The following is a 24587-nucleotide window of genomic DNA, read 5'->3' on the forward strand; positions in this document are numbered from 1 at the left end:
ACGTAATAGCTGAAATAGCAGAAAAACAACTTGTCACACGTTGAGAAATTACCAAACTATGTTAAGGATACAACACAATTTTTAAAAAGACTTGAATCACTAAAGCACAACCTTCCAGATAATACAATTTTATTTTGCATGGATGTAAAATCCTTGTATCCAAGTGTCCCTCATAAATATAATAATATAGATAAAAGACTAGATAAATCAATACCCACAGCAGAGGTGCTGAACACAATCAATGTGGTTTTAGAAAACAGTTATTTTACATTTGTTGATAAAAAATTACAAACAAAAGAACATAAGAACATAAGAAAGTTTACAAACGAGAGGAAGCCATTCGGCCCATCTTGCTCGTTTGGTTGTTAGCAGCTTATTGATCCCAGAATCTCACCAAGCAGCTTCTTGAAGGATCCCAGGGTGTCAGCTTCAACAACATTACTGGGGAGTTGATTCCAGACCCTCACAATTCTCTGTGTAAAAAAGTGCCTCCTATTTTCTGTTCTGAATGCCCCTTTGTCTAATCTCCATTTGTGACCTCTGGTCCTTGTTTCTTTTTCAGGACAAAAAAGTCCCTTGGGTCGACATTGTCAATACCTTTTAGAATTTTGAATGCTTGAATTAGGTCGCCACGTAGTCTTCTTTGTTCAAGACTGAATAGATTCAATTCTTTTAGCCTGTCTGCATATGACATGCCTTTTAAGCCCGGAATAATTCTGGTCGCTCTTCTTTGCACTCTTTCTAGAGCAGCAATATCTTTTTTATAGCGAGGTGACCAGAACTGAACACAATATTCAAGATGAGGTCTTACTAGTGCATTGTACAGTTTTAACATTACTTCCCTTGATTTAAATTCAACACTTTTCACAATGTATCCGAGCATCTTTTTTATAGCTTCCCCACATTGTCTAGATGAAGACATTTCTGAGTCAACAAAAACTCCTAGGTCTTTTTCATAGATTCCTTCTCCAATTTCAGTATCTCCCATATGATATTTATAATGTACATTTTTATTTCCTGCGTGCAGTACCTTACACTTTTCTCTATTAAATGTCATTTGCCATGTGTCTGCCCAGTTCTGAATCTTGTCTAGATCATTTTGAATGACCTTTGCTGCTGCAACAGTGTTTGCCACTCCTCCTACTTTTGTGTCGTCTGCAAATTTAACAAGTTTGCTTACTATACCAGAATCTAAATCATTAATGTAGATTAGGAATAGCAGAGGACCTAATACTGATCCCTGTGGTACACCGCTGGTTACCACACTCCATTCTGAGGTTTTTCCTCTAATCAGTACTTTCTGTTTTCTACATGTTAACCACTCCCTAATCCATGTACATGTGTTTCCTTGAATCCCAACTGCGTTCAGTTTGAGAATTAATCTTTTGTGCGGGACTTTGTCAAAAGCTTTCTGGAAATCTAAATAAACCATGTCATATGCTTTGCAATTATCCATTATCGATGTTGCATCCTCAAAAAAATCAAGCAAGTTAGTTAGACACGATCTCCCTTTCCTAAAACCATGTTGACTGTCTCCCAGGACCCTGTTACCATATAGGTAATTTTCCATTTTGGATCTTATTATAGTTTCCATAAGTTTGCATATAATAGAAGTCAGGCTTACTGGTCTGTAGTTACCTGGTTCAGTTTTGTTTCCCTTTTTGTGGATCGGTATTACGTTTGCAATTTTCCAGTCTGTCGGTACCACCCCTGTGTCAAGAGACTGCTGCATGATCTTGGTTAGCGGTTTGTAAATTACTTCTTTCATTTCTTTGAGTACTATTGGGAGGATCTCATCCGGCCCAGGGGATTTGTTTATTTTAAGAGCTCCTAGTCCCTTTAACACTTCTGCCTCGGTTATGCTAAAGTTATTTAAAACTGGATAGGAACTGGATGACATGTGGGGCATGTTGTCAGTATCTTCCTTTGTAAAAACTTGTGAAAAGTAATCATTTAATATATTTGCTATTTTTTTCTTCATCTACGATTTTGCTATTTGTATCTCTTAAACATTTAATCTCCTCTTTGAATGTTCTCTTGCTGTTGTAATATTGGAAAAAAAATTTGGAATTAGTTTTAGCCCCCTTAGCAATGTTCATTTCTATTTCTCCTTGGCCTTTCTAACTTCCTTTTTGACTTGCGTTTGCAGTTCCGAGTACTCTTTCTGTGTACTTTCTTTTTGGTCCTTTTTAATGCTCTGTAAAGTGTCTTTTTTCGCTGAATATTTTTTTAATTGATCTATTAAACCATTTTGGCAATTTAGTTTTACATTTAGATTTGTCTACTTTAGGGATGTAATTGTTTTGCGCCTCTAGTACTACATTTTTGAAGAAAAACCATCCTTTTTCTGTGGGTGTTTTCTCTATTTTACTCCAATCTACTTCTGTTAGTCTCTGTTTCATACCTTCATAGTTTGCTTTTCTAAAATTGTAAACCTTAGCTTTAGTCTTTACTTTTGGGGTTTTAAAAAACACTTCAAATGAGACCATGTTGTGGTCTGAGTTTGCTAGTGGGTCTCTGACCTCTGTTTTAGTTATTCTGTCTTCGTTATTTGAAAAGACTAAATCAAGGCATGCCTCCCCTCTAGTCGGTGCCTTGACAAATTGTGTTAGGAAGCAGTCATTTGTCATTTCCACCATTTCTAATAGATTTTGCAGGTATATTTTCAGCACTGTACATCACCTTATTAAGTAGCTCCCCAATATTACTGACTTGCACAGAACAGTAAAATTATATGGAAATCACGTTCCCTATTCACAGCAAAATGAGTTACTTTTCATAATCAGGAAACAATTCACACTTCTGTATGCTTTTTCTCAAATAAAACATTCTTTAAATAACTGATCATTTTGTGAATAGGGCTCTGTAACAGGGAGAGATCTGTGCTGACTCTGCTGGCGTGTTCACGGGCCGCAGGAAGAGGGCGGCAGTCGTCTAATAACCGCCTGTGAGTCATGGCAGTGACATGGGGAGGTGGGAAAGTGGGTGTGTGGACTTTCGCCCTCTCTGAATGGCTGAAAGGCGTGTCTTGGGAGATTGTTAGCCCTATAAATTAACGCTCTGTTGTTTCCTCAGATCTGCCCTGTTAAACGCGCTGAGAGTGCGGAAGCGCTGGTCAACGACCGAGAACCAGTGGGAGAGAAAGAAACGGAGGTTCAGAGTGAGACGTTGAGGGCGGGGAACCCTTGGGCAGACCCCTGATTAGTATATCAGAGCAGGCTAGTGAGCCGGCAGTGTAGGACAGTTATCGACGGGATGTCGTTGCAAAGTGCAGGACCTTTTCTTTGTAGTTTTTGTTACTGTTTTATTTTCCCTGTTTCTTTGTGTCTTCTGTTTTGAATTATTGTTTCGAAGCACCTGTAAGGGCGCCGGTATTGTGTACCATCGCTTGGTATGCCCGTGGTTCTGTTTACCATCGTTGGTAAATCAGACCACGGACCCACACCGCCATCTGGGGGATTAAAGAAAAGACAGCACCCTGAAATAAAACTGGCCACCTGTGCGGTGTTGCCAAATTCACCTGTCTGTCTCCTGTGTCAGTGAATTACCCACCACCCTTCCACAGGCTCTTTAAGAGGAAGTTAGCCTTTGAAATCTATTATATATTGTTAATAATCAACTCCAGTCTTTCGAAAGTAAACTGCATCTCTTTAGCAATTATCTTTGTTTGATATGATATACTGGGCAATAAAGCAGGTTCCCAAACATTATTGTCTGTATTTTAGAGGATATAACCTTGATTGATCTCACTTGAATTGCAGCTACTACCTTTAGTATTCTGATTAACCACATTCTCTGTTAGCTTTGCATTTGTGTATTATGTATTGGCACCCATTGAGAGATATCAAAAAAAGAAACAGTTGAAACACCACCCGACTCATCTGTCTTTGGAGGGGCTGATGCAGTGACAATGATGCAGAACTTTATATGTAAACCAGTATTATGCAAAATAGAGATTTATTGAAGAAAAATATAAAAATGCAAAAAGCATCTCTCTTACAGTGTGGTTTGTTTTTATTCATACAGTAATTGAAAACGATGGAGATTTGACAGTTCTGTTTTTGAAACTTGTTATAAAATCATTAAATGCAACTGCAGTAAAACACTGTCTAAATTAGCCCAATCATGTTTGAGAACCGACTTCGAAACTGGGGTACCTGAAACCATGTTTGAGAACTGACTTCAAAACCAGGGTACATGAAACCAGAATATTGGCAAAAAATTAGCTGACCAAAGGAGATTCTATGTCCTTGGAATGAGACTTTCTGGTCAATAGAAACAACATCTTGCTTTTCTCATTAATTTTAGGACTTGATTTTCTCAACTGGACTGGAACGCTAATCAATCTGGAGGATTACACATATGGAATGAGGCAAGAAGAAGGATTGCATTTTTTTCCTTTTCTCAAACAGGGGCCAAGAGAATTCACATGGCTGCTACATCAGCCAACTATACCAACCAATCCATTTGGTCAGCTTTGCATGGCAATTACAAATCCAGTGGTTAAAATTCCTAGTAGTCCAGTGGGGGGACGGGGATGGGGGGACATCATTGACACTGCGGAAAATCCAGAATCGTCCATGCTGCTTAATTCCTGGCCCACAGTTTGTGGTTCCAGTCTGTGGAAAACCAAGGTAATTGAATACAGGATACATACCTGTGATGAAATAGCAGTTCGAAGCAAGGCTCAAAAAATCACTCATTAAGCAACATTTAAAACAAAAGACTGCAGATGGAATTGTTGAGCCATCCTATTCAGCTTCAGTGGTTCTAACTAAGAAGTCAGACAGATCCTATCACTTTTGCATAGATTATCGAGGGATTCATGCCAAAACACAACTCGATGGTATTCGATGCCCCATGTTCATGACATCTTGGAATCACTGCAGGGAGCCAGCATTTTCAGCACACTTGATCTAAATTTGGCAGGAGCCATGGACATTTTTTTTTAGAAAACTACATTCAGCACACCATTTGGATTATTTCAGTTTAAAGTAATGTCTTTGGTCTTAAAAATGCAGCAGCCACTTTTCAGAGAATAATGCAAAGGTTTTGGCTGAACTGAGAGGGGTAAAGTGTTTTATCTTCATAGATGATATTATCTTATATTCTCCTAATAAGAGAACACGTCTCCAAGATCTAAAAGACATCTTCAAAAAACTCTCAGAGGCACACCTGACTCAACCTCAAGAAATGTCAATTATTCAAAAGCAATTTAAAGTTCCAAAGTCGTCTTATCTCTGGCAGATGGGTGGAGATTGATCCTGACAAGGCTAAGGCCAAGTAATGAAAGCTGTATGTCAGATGTGGGGGTAATACAAAAATTAACCACTAGCTATCATCCCCAGACCAATCTAATGGAGAGAGTAAAAAGGACGTTAAAGACCATGATCGCTTTGTTTGTAGGAATGAGTCACCGGCTATGGGATCGGTGGTTACCTGAGTTCTGATTTGCCATCAAAACTGCCCAGCAGGAAACCACATAGTTTAGTCTGGCAGAACTGGCAGAGTAGCCCAAACCAGAAAAGTGAAATATTATTATGCCCACCGGAGAAATGCACAGTTCCTGGTGGGAGATTTGGTCTAGGTGCGAGCTCAACCAATTTCTGATGACTTAATCAATTTCACAGCCAAGCTAGCATCGGACAGGTCCTGCAATTGTCCTAAAAAAGTTAAGACCTGTTAATTACCTTGTGCAGTGGGTGAATCAACCAGACAAGGTTGATACCGTCCATGTAGTGAATTTGAAGCCCTATTTCAGTTCTAAAACCTCAGTACCTCCAGTGGGGGTGGTTAGTATATGTAGCACAATTTTAATTCTATTCAGGTGTTTCATTAATTACCTTTTCAAATCAGTATGATTATTGCAGTAAGGTACCTTAATTATTTTTTCTTTAAATAAGAGGTGGTTTTTGAAGGGGAAGTTTGCTTGACTGAAGGGAGAATTAATTCAAGCATTAAACCTTTGGTTTGTTAGAAAAATAACTACTCTAATCTGCCATTCGCCACCATTAATGTATCCGGTTAGCTTACTACATTCCAGGAACAAACTACAAATTACAATTACCTGTTATCCTGAGAGCGGCATCAAGGGCAAGGCCAGTTGTTTACAAAAACTTCACCTCTGTTTTTCTCTCTGGCTGGAAAATTCAAGAAGCGGCAGGTCCAAGGATGAGCTGGGTGAGATTCCCCAATTGGTTGATATTTTTTATTTTCGCTGGATTGATTGGTCTGTCACTGACTTTGTTTAGGATTATTATTACTATTTTTTACCGGGGTTAAACGAGCACCCCATACAAAAGTCTCAGGGGGTTTCTTTTTGTTGTTGCTGATGGGGTGCATATGTGTAATCTGCAATACTAATTGTGTGAATCTCTGCAGTATTAAATGCTTTAACTTCTGTAAGATTACAGACTTTAAACTCTGCTTATACTGATTGTACTATTCATTGCAGATACATTTCCTTCTGCTGTGTGAATTCTTGTGTTGGTATTTGATTTGATTTCCTTTATATTTGAGCTAAACGAACCTGATTTATTCAGCAATTTTCTTGGATCTCTCGTACAATCCTACTGCCTTGTGTATTTGTATTTGCCAGGATTGTGATTGCTACAAGGTATTGTTGTGTGTTTATTATGTTATCGTTTTGCAGCATGGATGGGGTTAAAATCCACCATCCAGCTAAAACTCGTGCGTGACATGGCCATCTCCCAAATGTTAAGTAATTACGAATTGGGAGATGTCCATGTATATAAAAGCAAACCAGCTACTCAGAGATTGGTTGATAATGGAATGGAGGAAATTGAGAGTAAGAAAGAGATCTAAAAAGAAATAACAGTTGCTACAAATACTGGAGTTGAACTAGCACAGTATTTGTTTTATTTTACTGTGTTCAATTTTGTTTTTTTTGCCACTGTGCCATTTTGTTTTGTCGAGAATTTCTGTGTTTCATGATTGTTTTGATTAAATCTTTATAATTTTGTTATTTAATAAAGAATTAAGAGTGCAGTGGCAACTCACCCTTAGTACCGTGCCTGCCTGTGGTTACTTCCTGGTCTGTGACACCCCCTCTTCAGGTGGACTCAGTTCGTTTCGTAACAAACTGTACTGAGTCCGGAGCCAAACCCCTAAGGGACTAAGTGAACACAGCCCTAGTCCTGCCCCATTGAATCATGTCAAGGCTGTTTGGTGTGCTTTGAAATGTAAAATAAGCAATTGATCAGCATTTTATTACCCACTTTTGGACATACCATTCATCACCATCATGCAGGTAAGAATGTCTTGATAAGTGTGTGATAACATTGTATTACATGTACATGTAAAAATAGTCTCTGTGAATAGTCTCTCTGTGAATAGTCTCTGTGAACATACCTGACAAGAGGAAGTTGATAAAAACACACTATTCATAATGTTATAATCTAGCACAGCACCTACAGCAAATGTAATACTTTTAAATAGCTTTTGAGTGGTTTTGAAGATATTTGTTAACCTGATGTATTGAATAAATATGGATAATCTCCTTCTGTAGACCCAACACTGGTTTCCATTGACCTTAAATGTTCCTTTTTTCTACCTATAATATTTAATTCCCAGTATAGTATTTTGTTAGCTGAAGTGTACAGATCCAAATGAGAAGCAACTGCTAGTCTGTGGAATACAGAAACTGGCAGGGCTGCATTTCCAGCCACTCTGTCCCTGGAAACACTTCACATCATTGATAGAGATTCACTTTGATAATCGTGATACCAGAGCCAACCTACATGAAAAGAGACACATTAGCTGCTGTCAGGGAAGTGTGGGAAACATGGGTAGAAATTATGCCTTTGCTCTACAACCCAGGACAAATGTTACAGTGGATGAACATCTTGTCCCTTTCAGAAGACTGTCCTTTTAGGCTAAGCATGGAATCAAAATAGGGGCAACCTGCAATGCTAAATCCAGCTATGCATGGAATATGGGAAACTGCCTGGAGAAGCACCTGGAAGAAATCAAGGGATGTGAGTAGTGTTGGGAATGACAAGGACTCCAAGGTCATAATGTCACAAGTGTCAACTTCCCATCCTACAGATTCGGTGCTGAGCTACTCAAAATTAAGTTGACCATGCCTGGAACAATGAGAACAAGCCTGAGCTTCCAAATGAGACTGTAAACATGTAGAACCAAATTGTGCACTCTTCAGAATTTCCTTTTATGAAAGCACAGCATTTGTTTCATACTGTACGAAAAAAGCCAGAATGTTATTGTGATGAGCAGCACGCATGTGGATGCAACAGTGTACACCAGGGATGACAAGTAGCCAGAGAGGATATTGGACTACAATTCCAGGTAAACTGACAGTAACCTACATCTGTCAATACATGACCGCCCGCTGACAACTGGTCATCTTCTACCATATAATTGATGATTTTGTCTTTTGGAATGCTGTCAAGCTGTATCAATGCAGAATTATCCTGGAAATGTTATGCAAGCCGCAAGTGACACTGCTCTTATACACAATGTTCAGGCAGAAGGAGCTGATGCCTGTCAGCCTGCAGCAACTGGCTTTTGCAAAAAACAGAAAAAGAAAAAGAAAGTATCTGTGCAAACATCGTATGTCTACCGTCTGTCCGGCACGTGCAATGTGATCTCACAATTCTGTCCTGCATTTACAAAGGAACCTGACCGTACATATTGTGCATCCTGGACAGAAATTATGTTTTGTTTTTTCAATATCTACAACCCTTGATGTCCTACTTTTGTATAAATCCACATTTATTGGGACACTGGCAGGGCAAAATCCCTGCATATAAATAATGTGTTGTATTTAAACAAAGATTAATTATTTAGAATTTAAGCTTGGCTCTGGAGATGGTGGCAGCTCCTCCCCCTTTGGCACTGGAGACGGCAATGACTCCTCCCCTTTGGCTCTGGATATGACAGTGGCTCCTCCTCCTTTGGCTTTGGAGATGGTAGTGGCTCCTTTCTATAGAGTGTTTTGACATAGAAAAACCTCCCACACAGGGGAAATCCCTCACTATGTCAGAAACAAGTCTCAGAATCAAGTAGTGGCAAAATTTATATACAAAGATATTAGATATTCCAGAATCTAACTTGATGTTACTTCAGCAATGTAGACTGGACTTCCTCTGATGTGTGTTATACTAGTACAGTATATATTACCAGATAGGGCAGTGCCAAATAGCTTAACTTGGGGCAGCGGTGCTGTTAAAACCATTGGTGTGAACACCAAACTTCTGAGGTATAAAGCCTCTGCTGATGACTGAATCTTCACAGGCACCATAAAGCACCTTACTCTCCCTCACGAGTGCTGCTTATTGCTGATCATTTATGTAACTATTTACATACCGAGGCATCTATTCATACCTGTGATTATTAAAATATGTTATTTACATCAACATTATTTCCATTTCTATAATACATCAGTATGTATATTGGTTGAAAGGAAGAAAACTTTTTACCTATAATTTAACTTTTTTTATATACATAAAGATGATATTATATGACAGCAAACTATTAGACTATCAAAAATGAACAGTTTGTTTTATATTGGTATTTTCTGTTTTCAATAATAAACGTCACATCAATAAAAACACAATTTGCAAATTATATCTTTAAATAACCTCTTCAATTTTGTGAAGATTATAACACCATAATTTATTGAAGGGCTGCAGAAGGTGTCAAGTGTAACCCTACTGTATTGTCTTTTCCTCTTCTATATAAATTCCAGTGTCTTGTTTAGTGGTGGATTGCATTGTGATCAATGCCCAAGAGCTTGTTTAGTGGTGTGCATTGTGATCAATGCCCAAGTGCTTGTTTAGTGGTGTGCATTGTGAGCAATGTCCTAGTGCTTGTTTAGTGGTGTGCATTGTGAGCAATGTCCTAGTGCTTGTTTAGTGGTGTGCATTGTGATCATGTCCTAGTGCTTGTTTAGTGGTGTGCATTGTGATCAATGTCCTAGTGCTTGTTTAGTGGTGTGCATTGTGATCAATGTCCTAGTGCTTGTTTAGTGGTGTGCATTGTGATCAATGTCCTAGTGCTTGTTTAGTGGTGTGCATTGTGATCAATGTCCTAGTGCTTGTTTAGTGGTGGTTTGCATTGTGAGTCAGTGGTGTGCCAATGTCCTAGTGCTTGTTTAGTGGTGTGCATTGTGATCAATGTCCTAGTGCTTGTTTAGTGGTGTGCATTGTGGTCAATGTCTAAGTGCTTGTTCATAGTAAGACCCAGCAGAGATGCAGAGCCTGAGTGCCCAGGCAGGAGCTCACTACTGAGCTACCTGCATTCATACTAAGATAGCTTTCCCTCCCTCCTACACTTGCTTAGTTTCACATCATCACACTTCCTAAATGGTCCTCTCAATACAAAACCCATATGCCATGCTGACTGTGTAATTCAGGGCTTACTGAAATTGCACACTGTAGGGAAAGTGGGGTGTCATCCATAACTGTTTCTGCCAGCTGTAGCATTAGGAAACGAACAAAGACTCCATAAAATAACTTGTATGTATCCCTAGCGTGACCCTTTGTTTGGGTGGGGCAATATGGACACTTGAAAGCAGGCATCTGAGCTTCATTATAAACTGGATTTCTGAATTTCGGTTTTAATTGATAAACAATGATAAAATGCTCTCCCATTTATTCCATAAACATTCAAAGAACCTCATACAGTTACTTATTACTAACACCTTAGATCAGTAGATTTCAACCTTTTTTTCAGACTGTACCCCTTCTGTCTGGAGGCTTCAGCTCAAGTACCCCTTTACAATTTTCGCTCTACTGAATGGTACCACAGTTACAATAAAAAGCAGAATAATCTGATTAACAACATGTTTTATTTAATATATAATGTATGTCACAACAGTTTGGGTCTGGCAAACTGCTGGTTTAGGACAGAGTAGCAAACACTAGGCTTAACCTATAAAACTTAATTGAGAGTCTTTGGATGCATAGAATCAAAAGACAATATTTGGGAATCTTTTCGGAAGCACACATTTGCTTTCTATTGGGCAAAGTTATAAATAATCCAAAATAATCTGCACTGTAAATGTTTATCACGTTACCATTTATTTTCCATATCAGTAAAATTATGTGCCATTTAAAATGTTTTACAATATTTTAAAACATTAACCTCAAAACTATAATAACTAAGAATGATCGACTTTTTATTAAAGTCAACAACATAAAAATGATCCAAAGGGACTCAGTATAACTTTCTGTCGCTTTGCACTTTCTGTAGATGTGTTATCACACCATTAAAGTAAGAGTATTGTGATTATTACATTATGTATGTTTAACGGATCATTTATACTTCTGAAAAATACAGAAAGAGTTGAAAACAGCAAAGTTCATGAGCAGCACAGAGCGCTCTCCATAGGCAGAATCACCAGACATCTGCTTCACCCACTCTAATAATATATATCAGAGTGGAAATCCACTCAATCAAAATCACGCATGCGTACAGCTGGATGAATTTGAAACTATACTATACTAAACAAAAATGAAACACTTACGCACAGTAGTTTAGAGATTATATAATACCATTAAAAAAATCCATTCAATTTCTTTTTTTTGACTTAATTTTTATTTTTGCTTTTCTGAGCATGGCTTTTTGACCATTTACAAATAAAACCTAACATTTCTAAAAGTAACTCCTAAACTGGGATCAAATTATAAACACCAAAAAACAGAAACCATTTTTATAATGTTAACATGATAGAGTTCACAGCAGTAGCTGTATCTAAAAAAACAATGTTGGGTGTCCAAAGATATCCTCTACATTTAATAGCATCCAAATACATTGTCCCTATTGGCAGTATCATGGATAATGGAGCACCTGAGTGTGCAAAATCTGTAGTCTAAACCAGGGTCCACTGAGGAGTGATTTCACTAGTTTATAGTGTGAGGCTGGATCATGCGGCTGTCAGTAGCTATGTTTCCATCAAACTGTTTTTATGAGCTAAAAATCATGCGTGTATAAAAAAAAAAAAAAAAAGCTCAGCAAATGTGATGGAAACAGGAGAACAACAACAATAAATTCAATAGGGCTAGATAAAAAAAAGGACCATGAATGATAATGATGCGCACAAATGCAATGGAAATACTTTCTGAACAAATTTTATGAGTTAGCGCATACTTTTTTTTTTTTTTTTTATTCATAGGGTGTTATTTATGTTGTCAACGCAGCACATCTCTACCCAGACAGGGCACTTAATTCAAACTTAATGACACATATCACATGTTAATCAAATCTACAGCTATGGCCAAAAGTTTTACATCACCTAGAATTTTAGAATTGAGACACAATTGAAAAAAAAAAGAAACTTCATGAACAGAATTTAGATATTTTATTTAACACCATTTAATCAAAGAAACTGCAATTTGTTTTTTATATATATATAGTTTTTTGTTAAGTATATGGAAAACTACAAAGCGGTATGTAATTCAATATGTTAACGTAACACTATTCAGCAGGTTTCATTCGACATTGTCAAGCAAAACTGGTTAATTCTGAAGGGTGCTGCAAAATTTTTTCCACAGCTGTAATTGACCCCCATGATTATCAAAAAGATTCTTTAATCTGTGTTTTTTTGTAACATCAAAAAAACTTGCTTGGGGAGCACCGGACAAAGCAGTTACAGTAATTCAACTTAAATAACACATCATTGCAGGGATCATGACACAAGACAGACACCTTACAAAATACTAACCTCACTAACGGACATGATCATATAAAATGTACCAGCTTCATGATGCTGGGCTAGCATTACCTAAACACTGTCCAATTTAAACCCCACCACTTTCTTGACTGGATAATTATTTTGTTAATTTTCCAAACAACTGAATATGGCTGCACTTACGATTTTCTGCATTACAGCATCCAGGTATTTCAGTTCAAAAACTCAGAGCGAACCTGCTTCAACATTTACAAAACGATGCAACATTTCAACATTTACACCATTTCTCTGCTGACCTCTGGCCACTGTAGATTTTAATTCCTTCATTACATTGCACCGTTTAAAAATAAAATACTCACTTTCCCAAGCAGGATTATACTGTCATCTTTTAAGTTTTGGTACAGCTATCTCCGGAGGGTATCTCATACGGGGCTGCCATATGTCTGCTTTATTATTATTATTATTATTATTATTATTATTATTATTATTATTATTATTATTATTATTACAACAACGATTACTTAAAATTACATATGAGGGAAACAGTACAGCTTCAAAACTACTTTTAAATTTAGAGGCTATATTAGCGTCTATCTGTGTGTATATATAAAATCAACGTTTGTCCAATTTCAGTCAATTCTTGAAAATACATTGTTCCTTCTTGGTCCATTTTCAGCAACACGTTATATAACCAGAATGCTCAGCAAGGCTGGTTATTCACTTGAGTTTACACACTAGTCTAGCAAGTGAATAGGAAAAAAATGGATGGCAATGCAAACTTTTTTTTTTGTTCAGATCAAAAACATTTATGGAGTAACCAACTTGTGATGTCATTACGTACAGCTGTCTGTTCGCTAGAATCCAGTTTTTGTACGATAAGATTTGCATATATTGTGTGAAATTGTGCAAGTTTGCTAGAAATGTGTTTGTCTTGTTGATGAAAACATAGCTACCGAGACGATTTCTAGTCTCTATAGTGGAGTTGAACTTTAGCCGATCATGTTACGTCTCCCAGTAGTCCCAATACAGGTACACCTTCCTAAATCTCATTCACAGTGGGCACAGCCTATACATTATATCACATAATTATACATTTTAACAAAGCCTTCAACTGTTTAAAAAAAATATACATATCTTACATATCGGGGAAAAATTATCTTCTGTCCTGCTTCTGCAACGACAGTGAAAAACAGCACAGCCCCTTATCAAGAACAAATGCACAGAGATACACAGATGAGAAGCAGCACTTTCTGGACAGACACCTGAATGTGCCTCCTCATACCGGGGGGCAGTGACTGGCTTTGGAAAGTTTGCATGCTGTGGACATGCCTGATAATGACATATTCAGGGCTCTGCTGATACACAAGGACACACGTTGTCAATACAATGTAAAAAAGGTTCCAGTTTTCCCATGCTTTTCACATGTTTTGTTTTTTAATCCTTTCCCATGTTTTTTTGCTATTTGTGATTATGCTTTTATGGTAAAGTTGTACAAGGGTCACCATAGGTATTTAAGCAGCTGCTATACATTTGTATGTTCAGTTTATTACAAAATAATGAAAAAGTCCAAGTATGAAGGCTGCATCCCATTGTTACATACTATTAAAAGGCCTCTGCCACTAAGGCCGGTGTGAGGGGTGTCAGATTAGTAAACTGTGACCATCTCTCCAACTTCTCAGCTGTAGCTCAGCAAATCACCAACTGCCTTAAATATCCAACCAATTATATCAATTATACCTCCTTCAAGAATCCACAAGCAATATACAATCCGTTTAACACAAAGAAGACTTTTAAAAATGCAGTTTTGTATGGATACATATTCCATTAGACCACCAAATTAACATACATATACAATCGTTTATACAGAAGAGTTTTTAAAACACCAAAATTCTAAAATCAGCACTTCAATAAAAAGAGACTGAGGATGCAGCCTATTCAGGTCGAAGGTTAATGTGTCTTTAGTTGTCATGGTGACATGCTGCCTCATGATGCAGTCTATCCAACACTGGTTCAGCTTCCTTAGCCAAAGCTTTTGCTGGAAAGGTTAGAATGAGGAGGAGCCTAGCTGGGGTTTGTGTTACACTTTACAACTCCAGAGAGCTGCTGGGAAGAGAATGTAGGAGACTGACCATATTAGGTAGTAAACACAAGCAGAGGGAAATGAAGAACACAGCACCATGACAACGCCTGCAAGAAAAGAGAAACCAGAGAAACCCTGGATTAGTATCAGCTTTAAGGGACAGGCACAGCGACCACATACCGATATATTCATTCTACCAGTTTGAGCCTTTTTTTACAAAAATGCAAACCACTGTGTGGCTTATTTTTTAATGTTAGTAACATTACATTTGTGGGATTTACTTCTCATGAAAATATGTTGCAGTAGGGATGCAATGTACTGGTGTTAAAGTGATTCAGGACAGCAAGTGGTATCGAATTGGTATATGGTATATTCTAAGCCACAGTTTAACAGGGTTTGTTGATGAAAGGCTTGTACAAAAGCAGTACAAAGTGTCAAGCTAAAAAACAAGCGAAAGGGATGCTGTGGACACATATCTGGAAGCTTCTTTAAATTAGACGCTGCTGTGAGCAGGGCAGGCTATTATAAATTAAAGGAGCTTCATTTACTGTGCAAGTATTGACATGAGTTTGTTGCTGTAATCTATTGGTATAGTGATCACATTCAAGTGCATGGGCCTTATCCATAGTCATATGTATTATAGTAACCGGCTATAATAAATAGCACAGTATTATATATATATATATATATATATATATATATATATATATATATATATATATATATATATATATAAAAAATAAAGTTTTTTGCTGACATCAATCTAGGTCACATTTTTAATTAGAAGTGTCTCCTCATCAGAAGCTATTTTAAAAGACTGCCAGGCTTCTCTGTCACTTTGAAGCCAGCATGTTGATTAAATAATTGCAATTTCAAAAACCATGAGCTGCAGTTCCACTTATAACCGGCTACAGCAACAACAGGGTCTCCAGGTTAAAGGAACTCTCTCTTGATACATTATTTTATTCTTTCTACACTGTGTCTTATTCTAAAGACATTGGCATGAGTGAGAAAACACAGTTAAAACAACATGTATAATAATGACATGCCCTGTTCCCTTGGCAGCACAAATGTAGTTTAGTTTTTTGGTTTTAAACTTTCGGTTTCGGTTTTAAAAATAGCTGAAAGAGTTGATAAAAAACTGAACCAATACCAACTGATTTGCATCTCTATATTGTGTGTATCTGAAGAGACTATTTTTTTCAGAAACACCAAAATATTTATTAGTGCTGGGACAAATATTCAAATATTTGAATGAACATTTCCTGGCATGTATTCATGTAATGCACGTAAGGCAAAAATCCATGTCTGTTTTAGCTTTATGCCTTATGTACTGTTTTTGCCTGAAATACAAAAACAAACATGAATTAGTAGTTCAACTCAGTAGTTCAAAGTAGTCAGATAAAGTAAAGCCTTGAAAAACTATTCTTACTAATGAAATATTTTTCTGTTATTAATACAGTGTTACATATAAAGGCTTTGATTACGTTTTGCAAATGAATGCATATTGAAATACTTGTCTGAATTTTGAACGGAAGTACCATGTGTATCCCAGCACTAATATTTAGTAAGAGCTCTGATGTAGGCCCATGGTATACAGCTCACCCCATAGTGGGTTCAAGTTATGCAAAAAGGCATATTTTGCTGTATCATGCGTGTACAATCCAGGCAATGGTTTGAAACTCACCACCTGCATAGACAATCTTCTTCCAGGCCTGGGACTCCAGCACCTTGTCGTGGGGGTAGAATCCATGGTCCACCATGAAGAGGATCATCAGCACCGCAGTGATGCGCAGCACCAGCACATTGGCTCCTGTCAGCAGGCTGGTGCAGGCCAGGATAGCGGAGGCATAGGGGCAGGGCAGCCCTCGGTACATGAAGGGGATGCCTGAGGAAGGCAGTCTGTGATGAGTGAACCGCCTCCCTTACAGAAATAACTACTATAGGAATAGCATGCTTATATATTACAATGACCAGGAGGAAACCACACCAGAAAGAACAGATAATACCATTACCAGTAATGGCAAGACAAAGGACTTGGAACAATTATTGAAAACTTGTATGTTAACCAGTGTGTATTATCCGTGTAAATTCGAGTGCTCCTGGTGTTCTCTAGAATATCTAATTACACTGCAGCTACAGCAATCACCAAAAGCACTCAGGAGAACTACACACTGATCAAAACACCCAGGAGCTCTGGAAGACAAAGGTCAGCCCTGCAGCTGTCTGCATGAGCTCACTGGGTGCTTAGCCAGTAGGGTCCTCTGTTGCACAATGAGGAGAAACAGTCCCTGACAATTTTGCCTCCCTAACCCGTGCTTTTACCAGGCGAGCCACTCAGGAATTCATACGACAGCCGTATTTACAAGTGAAGGTGAAAGGTAACATTCCATTTCTCAGGACAGCTAAAACACATTTTTGGTGGGTCACTTGGAATGCAAGCAGCAGGAACACTTTGAATTTAAAACCTTTTGAGCAGAGACTGAAGAGCATCCTCCGATTCCATGATCAAGCCAAATGCCTCTTTACACCCAAGAGCTCTGCAGTGCATGTCTGCGAGCTACAGGACTCTTGAGAACAACAGGCAGTCCTGAAGGTGTCTGATTTGAACTCACTGGAGACCTGGCCAGTCAGGTCCACTGTAGCATAGTGAACAGTAAGTCAGTGTTACCTGCATAACCCTTAAGAACACCAGAGGCAATGCAGCGCTTCCTGTGAAATCACCAGCAAAGACTGGCGACTTCGCACAGCCAGGCTGGCTGTATAACTCCAGTGTCCTGAAGAAGCGTAGCGTTTGTCTACTTGTCTAAGTGTGTTATACTTTAACTTAGAATTTGGATTGAGCCTTCTGAAGTAGTGATGTTTAATATGTTTCAAATATTAAGATTTTAGTCATTAAAACGTCATTACAAAACAAGTAGGACAATTACAACTCTCTGTTTAGCTAGTGAGCATTCTAAGAAGTCTGGGTGTCTCAGCAAAGATCTTCTGCTTTTTTTCTTACCACTAGAGTAAAAGCAGAGACGAGTGAAAACAGCCAGAACGTAGAAGATCACCAGAACCCCATCCAGTAAACCATGTGCCTGCAGCAGCAGCGCCGTGGCGATGCCAAACGTGGTGAAATCTGCAAAATCATCCAGTTGAGCTCCTGCAAAAACAGAAGTCACACCATTAACACTGGCGTTTCACAGTGAACTGCACTGTACCCAACATGAGGTGGGTTGTTTTCTGCTTGTTTTCAGCATTTCAAGCAATTGTAGCTAACAAAGTAATTCCATAACCCTCCTTAGCCATTTTGCAATTCCATTAGCTGCTGAGGTCTCAAGTGTGCACTTGTAAAAGAAACGCATGTTACAGCACTTTAATTTAAAAACATATCTGGTACAACTTTAGTTTAAAGGAAGTTCTCACTTTATATGGTTTGTTCTTGGGTTATCTGTTCACACTTGAACGAGCTGCAAGCGAGATAAAGCAGGGTTTGGAATACCAGAAAACAGAGCAATAATCAATCCTAGATGACACAAAGTCATGAACGTCTTTCAGCATCGGGTACATAAGGTAAGGATAGATATATAGATAAGGTCTGAGTTTTTCAATATTTCTCAGATGAGAAAAATATTTAGTAATGTTGAGTGTCAAAGGAATGACAAGGGTCAAATATTTCTCGTTTCTAGTTTTAATTCTGAAGGGAGACCGGTAATGCACAGTGATCAGCATTGTTTAGATGGTTCTGTAAGCCCAGTAGCATAACGTCAGTTTTATCTGAATCCAGCATTATGAAATTGGGAATGTACTCCATATCTGCGTATAATATCTCCCAAAGGAAACATTATATGGAAAATAAAGGGCCTAAAACAGCCGTGGGACATCACAGACTCCTTCAGACAATGGGGATTTCTCCTCTCCATTTGAGACAAACTTTCCCTGTTAGAAAGATAAGGCCTGAACCAAGATAAAACAACTCCAAACAATCCTAGCGTACTTTGGAGGCGATTCAGTAAAACAGAGTGCTCCAAAGACAGCAAATACAATAGAATTAAAACTGACGGACAGCCAGAGTCAGAGCTAATCAACAAATCCTTTCATACTTTGACAAGGACTGTCTCAGTGCTGTGTGCACAGCGAAATCCAGGCTGAAATTATTCAGAAATACTGTTCAGTGCTAGAAATTTGCAACTGATTAGCCACATATCTTTCTAGGACCTTAGCTAGAAATGGAACATTGGAAATTGGCCTATAGTTATTAAGGACAGCTGGGTCCAAGTTAATTTTCTTAAGCAGTGGCTTTACCACAACTACCTTAAAGACTAAGTAGAGGGGTTTCGAAAAACATAGTGTTATACATCCCCATGTGTTGCTACAACAAAATAACGTACCTGTAGCTTTAATTTAATTGTTAACATCCAGACAACTTTTTACACTTATAACTTTAAACTGCTTCAAAACGCTTTTCAAAATGGCCACTCTAGTGCACTGGGGTTTGAGATATGTCCTTTAAATCACTGGTCACGAACCCAAAATGTGACGAGCCAAAAGGTGCACAGTCAAAAGTATTCTAACATAACTGAACAAAAAAAATTATTCAACAATTATTCAACAGTAACAGCACTTTATTTAAACAGATTTGCACATTATGAAAAACAAAACATTTCCAGTGTCTGGGAAATGAAGTACTGGAAAACACGTTCTGTGCGATCAATGCGAAATCTGAGAGTCCATATTCTGCACCAGGAGCTGGAAACAGGGGTTCAGCAAGTTGCTCCCTGCACAGTTCAGATGTACTTATATGGTTACCTCTGTAAGCCTGCTCCTAAACTTTGATTTGAGTTGAAAATGTGACTTCGCAGAGGTAAGTTGGCACAAACATAGACAACAGCCTGGCGCCAACAGATTTGACTTCAGCATAATCCTCAATGGGTCTGTATCTGATTAGACTGTTGCTAGACTTGTGTTCTAAAAATGTGTAAATGGTAGAATAATTTCCCTACATACTCCTTTCATAAAGGCAACTTTTGAAGCAACTAGCTATAGATTACATTTTCAAGCAATTTTCCCATATAAGAGTTAAGCAATAATCTTAAAACAGCCTTCATTCAAGCAATGTGGTGAAGACTATTTAAAAACATCACAATCAGCTGGTTGCTTCAGCTGTTGCCAGATAAAGTTGCTTGGTTATCATTAACTAATGAATTAGTCATTTAGCAGACACTTTTATCAAAAGTGACTTACAGAGACTAGTGGGTGAACTATGCATCACACGTGCTGCTGCAGAGTCACTTCCAATAGGACCTTGTTTGTTTAATGTCTCATCTGAAGGACAGAGCACAAGGAGGTTAAGTGACTTGCTCAGAGTCACACACAGTGAGTCAGTACCTGCTAGGATTGAACTAGGAACCTGCTGGTAACATGCCCCTTACTTTAACCACTGGACCTGCAAGCCTCCTATCATGAGGTTTAAATATGGAGACCCTGGTTAGCTCTAATCTTGGGACTACATTAACTAAAGTAACAGACACCAGTGGATAAGGAAGGACACACATTCTTGCTTAGCCCTAATTATCTATACTAGGTCTATTTGTAAATGCTACGTTTTGGGCTTCTCAGGCAAGATCCATGGTGAGTCACATAGTAAAAAGTACAATTGTACTTTCTGAATGATTTTAGTCTCTCCGGTGAACTAGCTTGCCTTCAGAAAGCAGTTTTCCTTTTCTCTCTGCAGAATCACCAGCAGAGGCAGTGAACGCACTAGGGTTAGCAGGGCTGCATGGTGCGTGCTACCTTTCTGGTAAACAGCACTCCCCCTGCTGTATACAACTGGCCAGCTTATAGCAGTTTCCTGTTGGGGAGGAGGGGATGAATTCATTATACTGCTATGGGTCAAAGATTTAAGCAATTTCAGATATGCTGAACACTGTAAGCACCAGTATTACTCGCACAATCAGAGTAATCCCACTGGATTTACTGTGGTTAGTTTAAAAGTGATTGTGCAATTGACAAAAAACACAAATTAAGCCACGCATCAAATGACATTTATGCACAATAGCTGTGAAATGTGGAGCTGGTGAGAGTTTTGGAAAAAAATAACTTTCAATATACTCTGAAAGAAACACATCAAGAAAGCCACTATATTTACTTATTTTTTCATTTTAATATTAATACACTGCACCTATCCGATACAAGAAAATACTATAGTACTGTCCAAAAACAGCAGTTTGCTATAGCACGCACTGTAGCATACTAGTGCAAACTATAATGTTTTTGGATGGTACTGTAGTATTGCTATATGGGCTTAAGCCACAAACACTGTGCAGTAACCAACAACAAATTCTTTAAAATGAGTTATACCTAGGGCTTCTGTTTTTCGGTTTTTATTTTTTTTTTTTTTTTTTTTTTTTATGTTTTTTGTGGCTTTTGCTTTTTACATACTGTATGAAATTATTGTTTGCTAACTTTCCAAAATGCAGTTTTCTTTCTGTCACAATTGTAGTAACTCGACATTATTTGCACATTTAGTTGTAACTTTTCCTTTGCTGTCTTCCACAACAAAATCCTTATGGTCATGGGTTTTTGTTGTGGGTCTAGGCATTTTTTTACAAGCCTTCTACTGTAACTGTAATCTCGTTTGAAATCTCGTAACTGAAGTCTCCAATAGAAATGTAGAGTTTGCTGCCTCTCATTAGTTGGGGCGGGTTTAAAGTATTCAGAACAAATCAATGATAGTTACGTGTCAGGAAGGCGGGACATTGCCCAGCTGCTTGGAAGGGTAGCTTGTTTTTGTTTTTTCTTTAATGGGAAAGCGGTGAAGTCAGCATAAATTGAGTCACCATTTCCAGTGTTTTTCAGGTGTTCTCCTGTGTTTGTTCACTATACAACGATTACATTTTTGTATTGGGGGTGTTTTATCGGTTTTTATCAGTTAAAGCTGAAAATCAGAAGCCCTAGTTATACCTCAAACTCCTCTGCACAAACATACATTAATGAGGCTATTTACTAGCCTTTGCTAAAGGAGTAACAACACTTAAAACTAGACAAAAATCATTACACAACAACAATTATGGAAAGCAAATCCTGCTAAAACACTATACAATCTAGGCTCTTAAAACATTCGCAGATGCACTGCCAGGCAGCAAGCAGATTAAAGTCTACTGAGGGTTGAGCTTTCAATGCATTGCAGAGACAGCTCAAGGGACGCATGTTTGGGCATGTACTTTGGGCTCAGAGAACATTACTAAGAAAACAGTAACATTGACATTACACTTAAAGAAATAGTGATAATGTTTGTACAACTTCCAAACATCAGTTTTGCATTATTATTCATAATGGCAGTCAGATCTTGCAGTTGGCATCCCTGTGCAATGTTAAAAGTTTTTGAAATATCACAAAATGGTCAAGTTGTATTGGACAACACTCAACAATGACGGAGAAAACCATGGGACTTGACTGATCGAATATACCATAGAATGCATCTGTGAAAATGTGAAGGTGTTGAGCCATGCTCACAGAACAGTATTCACACCAGTGGTGGAGGACTAGCAGGGGCAGCCAGTGCAAATGCACAGGGGCCCACACATTCAGAGGGCACAGGAGGAGCCTGTTTGGGAAAAAATATTTAACATTGATAATACCCTTCACATTTAGATTTGCATATGTTACAACCTTCATGTTTGTATCATTCTAGGTACCAGTGCCATTAATTTGCTTATCCTCCCTTGTTCCAACACTGCTATTCTCTTTACTAAAAAAAAAAGACTGATTGGAGATTTCCTTTAACATAATTGGTCAATACGAAGACTTAAATCTCTGACACAGGAGCTCGAATGTCATCTTTCAAACTATGTTTAATCACTGTTCCAAATCAATCCGCCCAAACATATGTAAATACAGTGTTTGTGTATTTTCTCTGCTTGTCCTCTGAATGTTGTCCATCAGTGTAGACTATTCTGCTTCCTCACTAACCACAATACTATAGCAACTAGTCTCTGGATTGAATGATGAGTTGAAAAAAAAAAAAAAAAACGCACGCAGTCCGATTACTTTCAGCAACTTTAAGTACAGTGCCGAGAAAAAGTCTGTGAACCTCTTAGGATTTTCACATATTTAAAACCTAAAATGTTATTAGAGCTTAATCTAAACAATTGACAAAAACATAATACTTTTTCAACATTTATATATCCACAAATGATTTAACATTCAATATCCATGTGTGAAAAAGTATGTGAACCTTTAGCTCCAGTAACTGGTGGCACCCCCTTGAGCATCCTTGACTTCAATTAAGCGTTTCCTGTAACTGTTGGTCAGTCTCCCACATTGGTTTTGAGGAATTTTGGCCCATTCCTCCTTACAGAACTGCTTCAACTCTGTGACAACTGAGGGCTTACTTGCATGGACAGCTCACTACAGGTCCTGCCACAACATTTCAATAGGGTTTAGGTCCGGACTTTGACTAAGCCATTCTAAAACGCAGAATTTCTTCTTCTGCTGCCATTCTTTTGTAGATCTGCTTGTATGTTCAGGATCATTGTCTTGCTACATGACCAACTTTCGGTTCAGCTTCAGCTCACGGACGGCCTGACATTCTCCACTAGAATCCTGATATAATGCGGCATTCATGGTTGTGTCAATGATGGCAAGCCATCCAGGTCCTGATGCACCAAAGCAGCCCCAAACCATCACACTCCCATCACCATGCTTGATGGTTGGGATGAGGTTCTTCTGTTCAAACACAGTGTTTGGTTTTCGCCAAACATAACGTTTCTCATTGAGACCAAAAAGTTCTACCTTTGACTCGTCTGTCCAGAGAACATGGTTCCAGAAGTCTTGTGGATCATCTATGTGCTCTTTGGCGAACTTCAGATGGGCAGCAATGTTCTTTTTCTGATGATTGAGTCACGAACACACACAGCCAAGACAAGAGTGGCCTGCAGATCCTTGGATGTTACTTTTGGTTTCTTTTTGACTTCCTTGATGATTTTCCGGTTTGTTCTTGTATAGATTTTGGTAGGAAGACCGTTCCTGGGTAGAGGGACTGTGGTCTTGAAATTTCTCTATTTGTAGACTGTCTGACAGTGGATTGGTGGAGCCCCAAATCCTCAGAAATGGTTTTGTAACCCTTTCTAGACTGATGAGCATTAATAACTGTTTTTCTGAGGTCCTCAGTGATTTCTTTTGATCGTGGCATGAGGTGTTTCCACACACCTGTATAGTGAAGACCAAACTCACAAAGTTTCTGATCTTTATATAGGGTGGGTCCTCCCAAACTCACCCCTGAAGAGCGACCTAATTATTTAAACACCTGATTCTAATTATCCCCTTAATTGAGCTGATAAAACCAGGGATTCACTTACTTTTTCACATACTCTGAATCTTAATTACTCAGTGTTTGTCTAATTCATACATCTCTTTGTTTCAAAAGACATGGAATTGGTTAATATAAACCCTATTGGGTATTTAAGAAAAGGTTTTGATTCAAGAAGGCTATCATGGTAAAACTATGGAATTTCCATAATTATCATTGGGGTTCACAAACTTTTTCTCGGCACTGTATATCACAGGCACGTCACATCTCTTCTCTAAAGCTAGGAGAAGGAGGCTTCGACTTTATGAACACACACTGTGAACAAGTTACTGAACAAACAGCATGATCAGGACGAACACATACTGCAGATAACTACATATTTTAATTACTAAAACCTTTTATTTTATTTATTTAGCTAATAAATGTTAGGACCTAAAGGTAACTTAAATACTGAAATTCACACAAATACACAAACCTGCACTCAAATCCAAAAATAATAAGCTAGCTGTACTTTTGTTCTTTACATGTTTTACAAACAGTTC

The 24587-nt window shown here is 38.2% G+C and overlaps 1 protein-coding gene across 3 annotated transcripts in view; it reads right to left on the reverse strand.

Moving 5' to 3' along the window:
- Window positions 1-12407: 12407 nt before the first annotated feature.
- The window catches only part of LOC121328367 (transmembrane protein 269-like), a 37340-nt gene continuing 25160 nt past the window's right edge, over window positions 12408-24587 (reverse strand). For all 3 annotated transcript variants that reach the window (XM_041272995.1, XM_041272994.1, XM_041272996.1), the window contains exons 5-7: window positions 17755-17898; window positions 16438-16638; window positions 12408-14857 (exon numbers count right to left, since the gene is read on the reverse strand). In XM_041272995.1, the coding sequence (XP_041128929.1) occupies window positions 14748-14857; window positions 16438-16638; window positions 17755-17898 (455 nt within the window). In that variant the 3' untranslated portion in view covers window positions 12408-14747. The remainder of the gene's footprint in view (window positions 14858-16437; window positions 16639-17754; window positions 17899-24587) is intronic.

Source organism: Polyodon spathula, chromosome 16 (genome assembly GCF_017654505.1).
Source record: "Polyodon spathula isolate WHYD16114869_AA chromosome 16, ASM1765450v1, whole genome shotgun sequence".
Lineage (NCBI taxonomy): Eukaryota > Metazoa > Chordata > Actinopteri > Acipenseriformes > Polyodontidae > Polyodon > Polyodon spathula.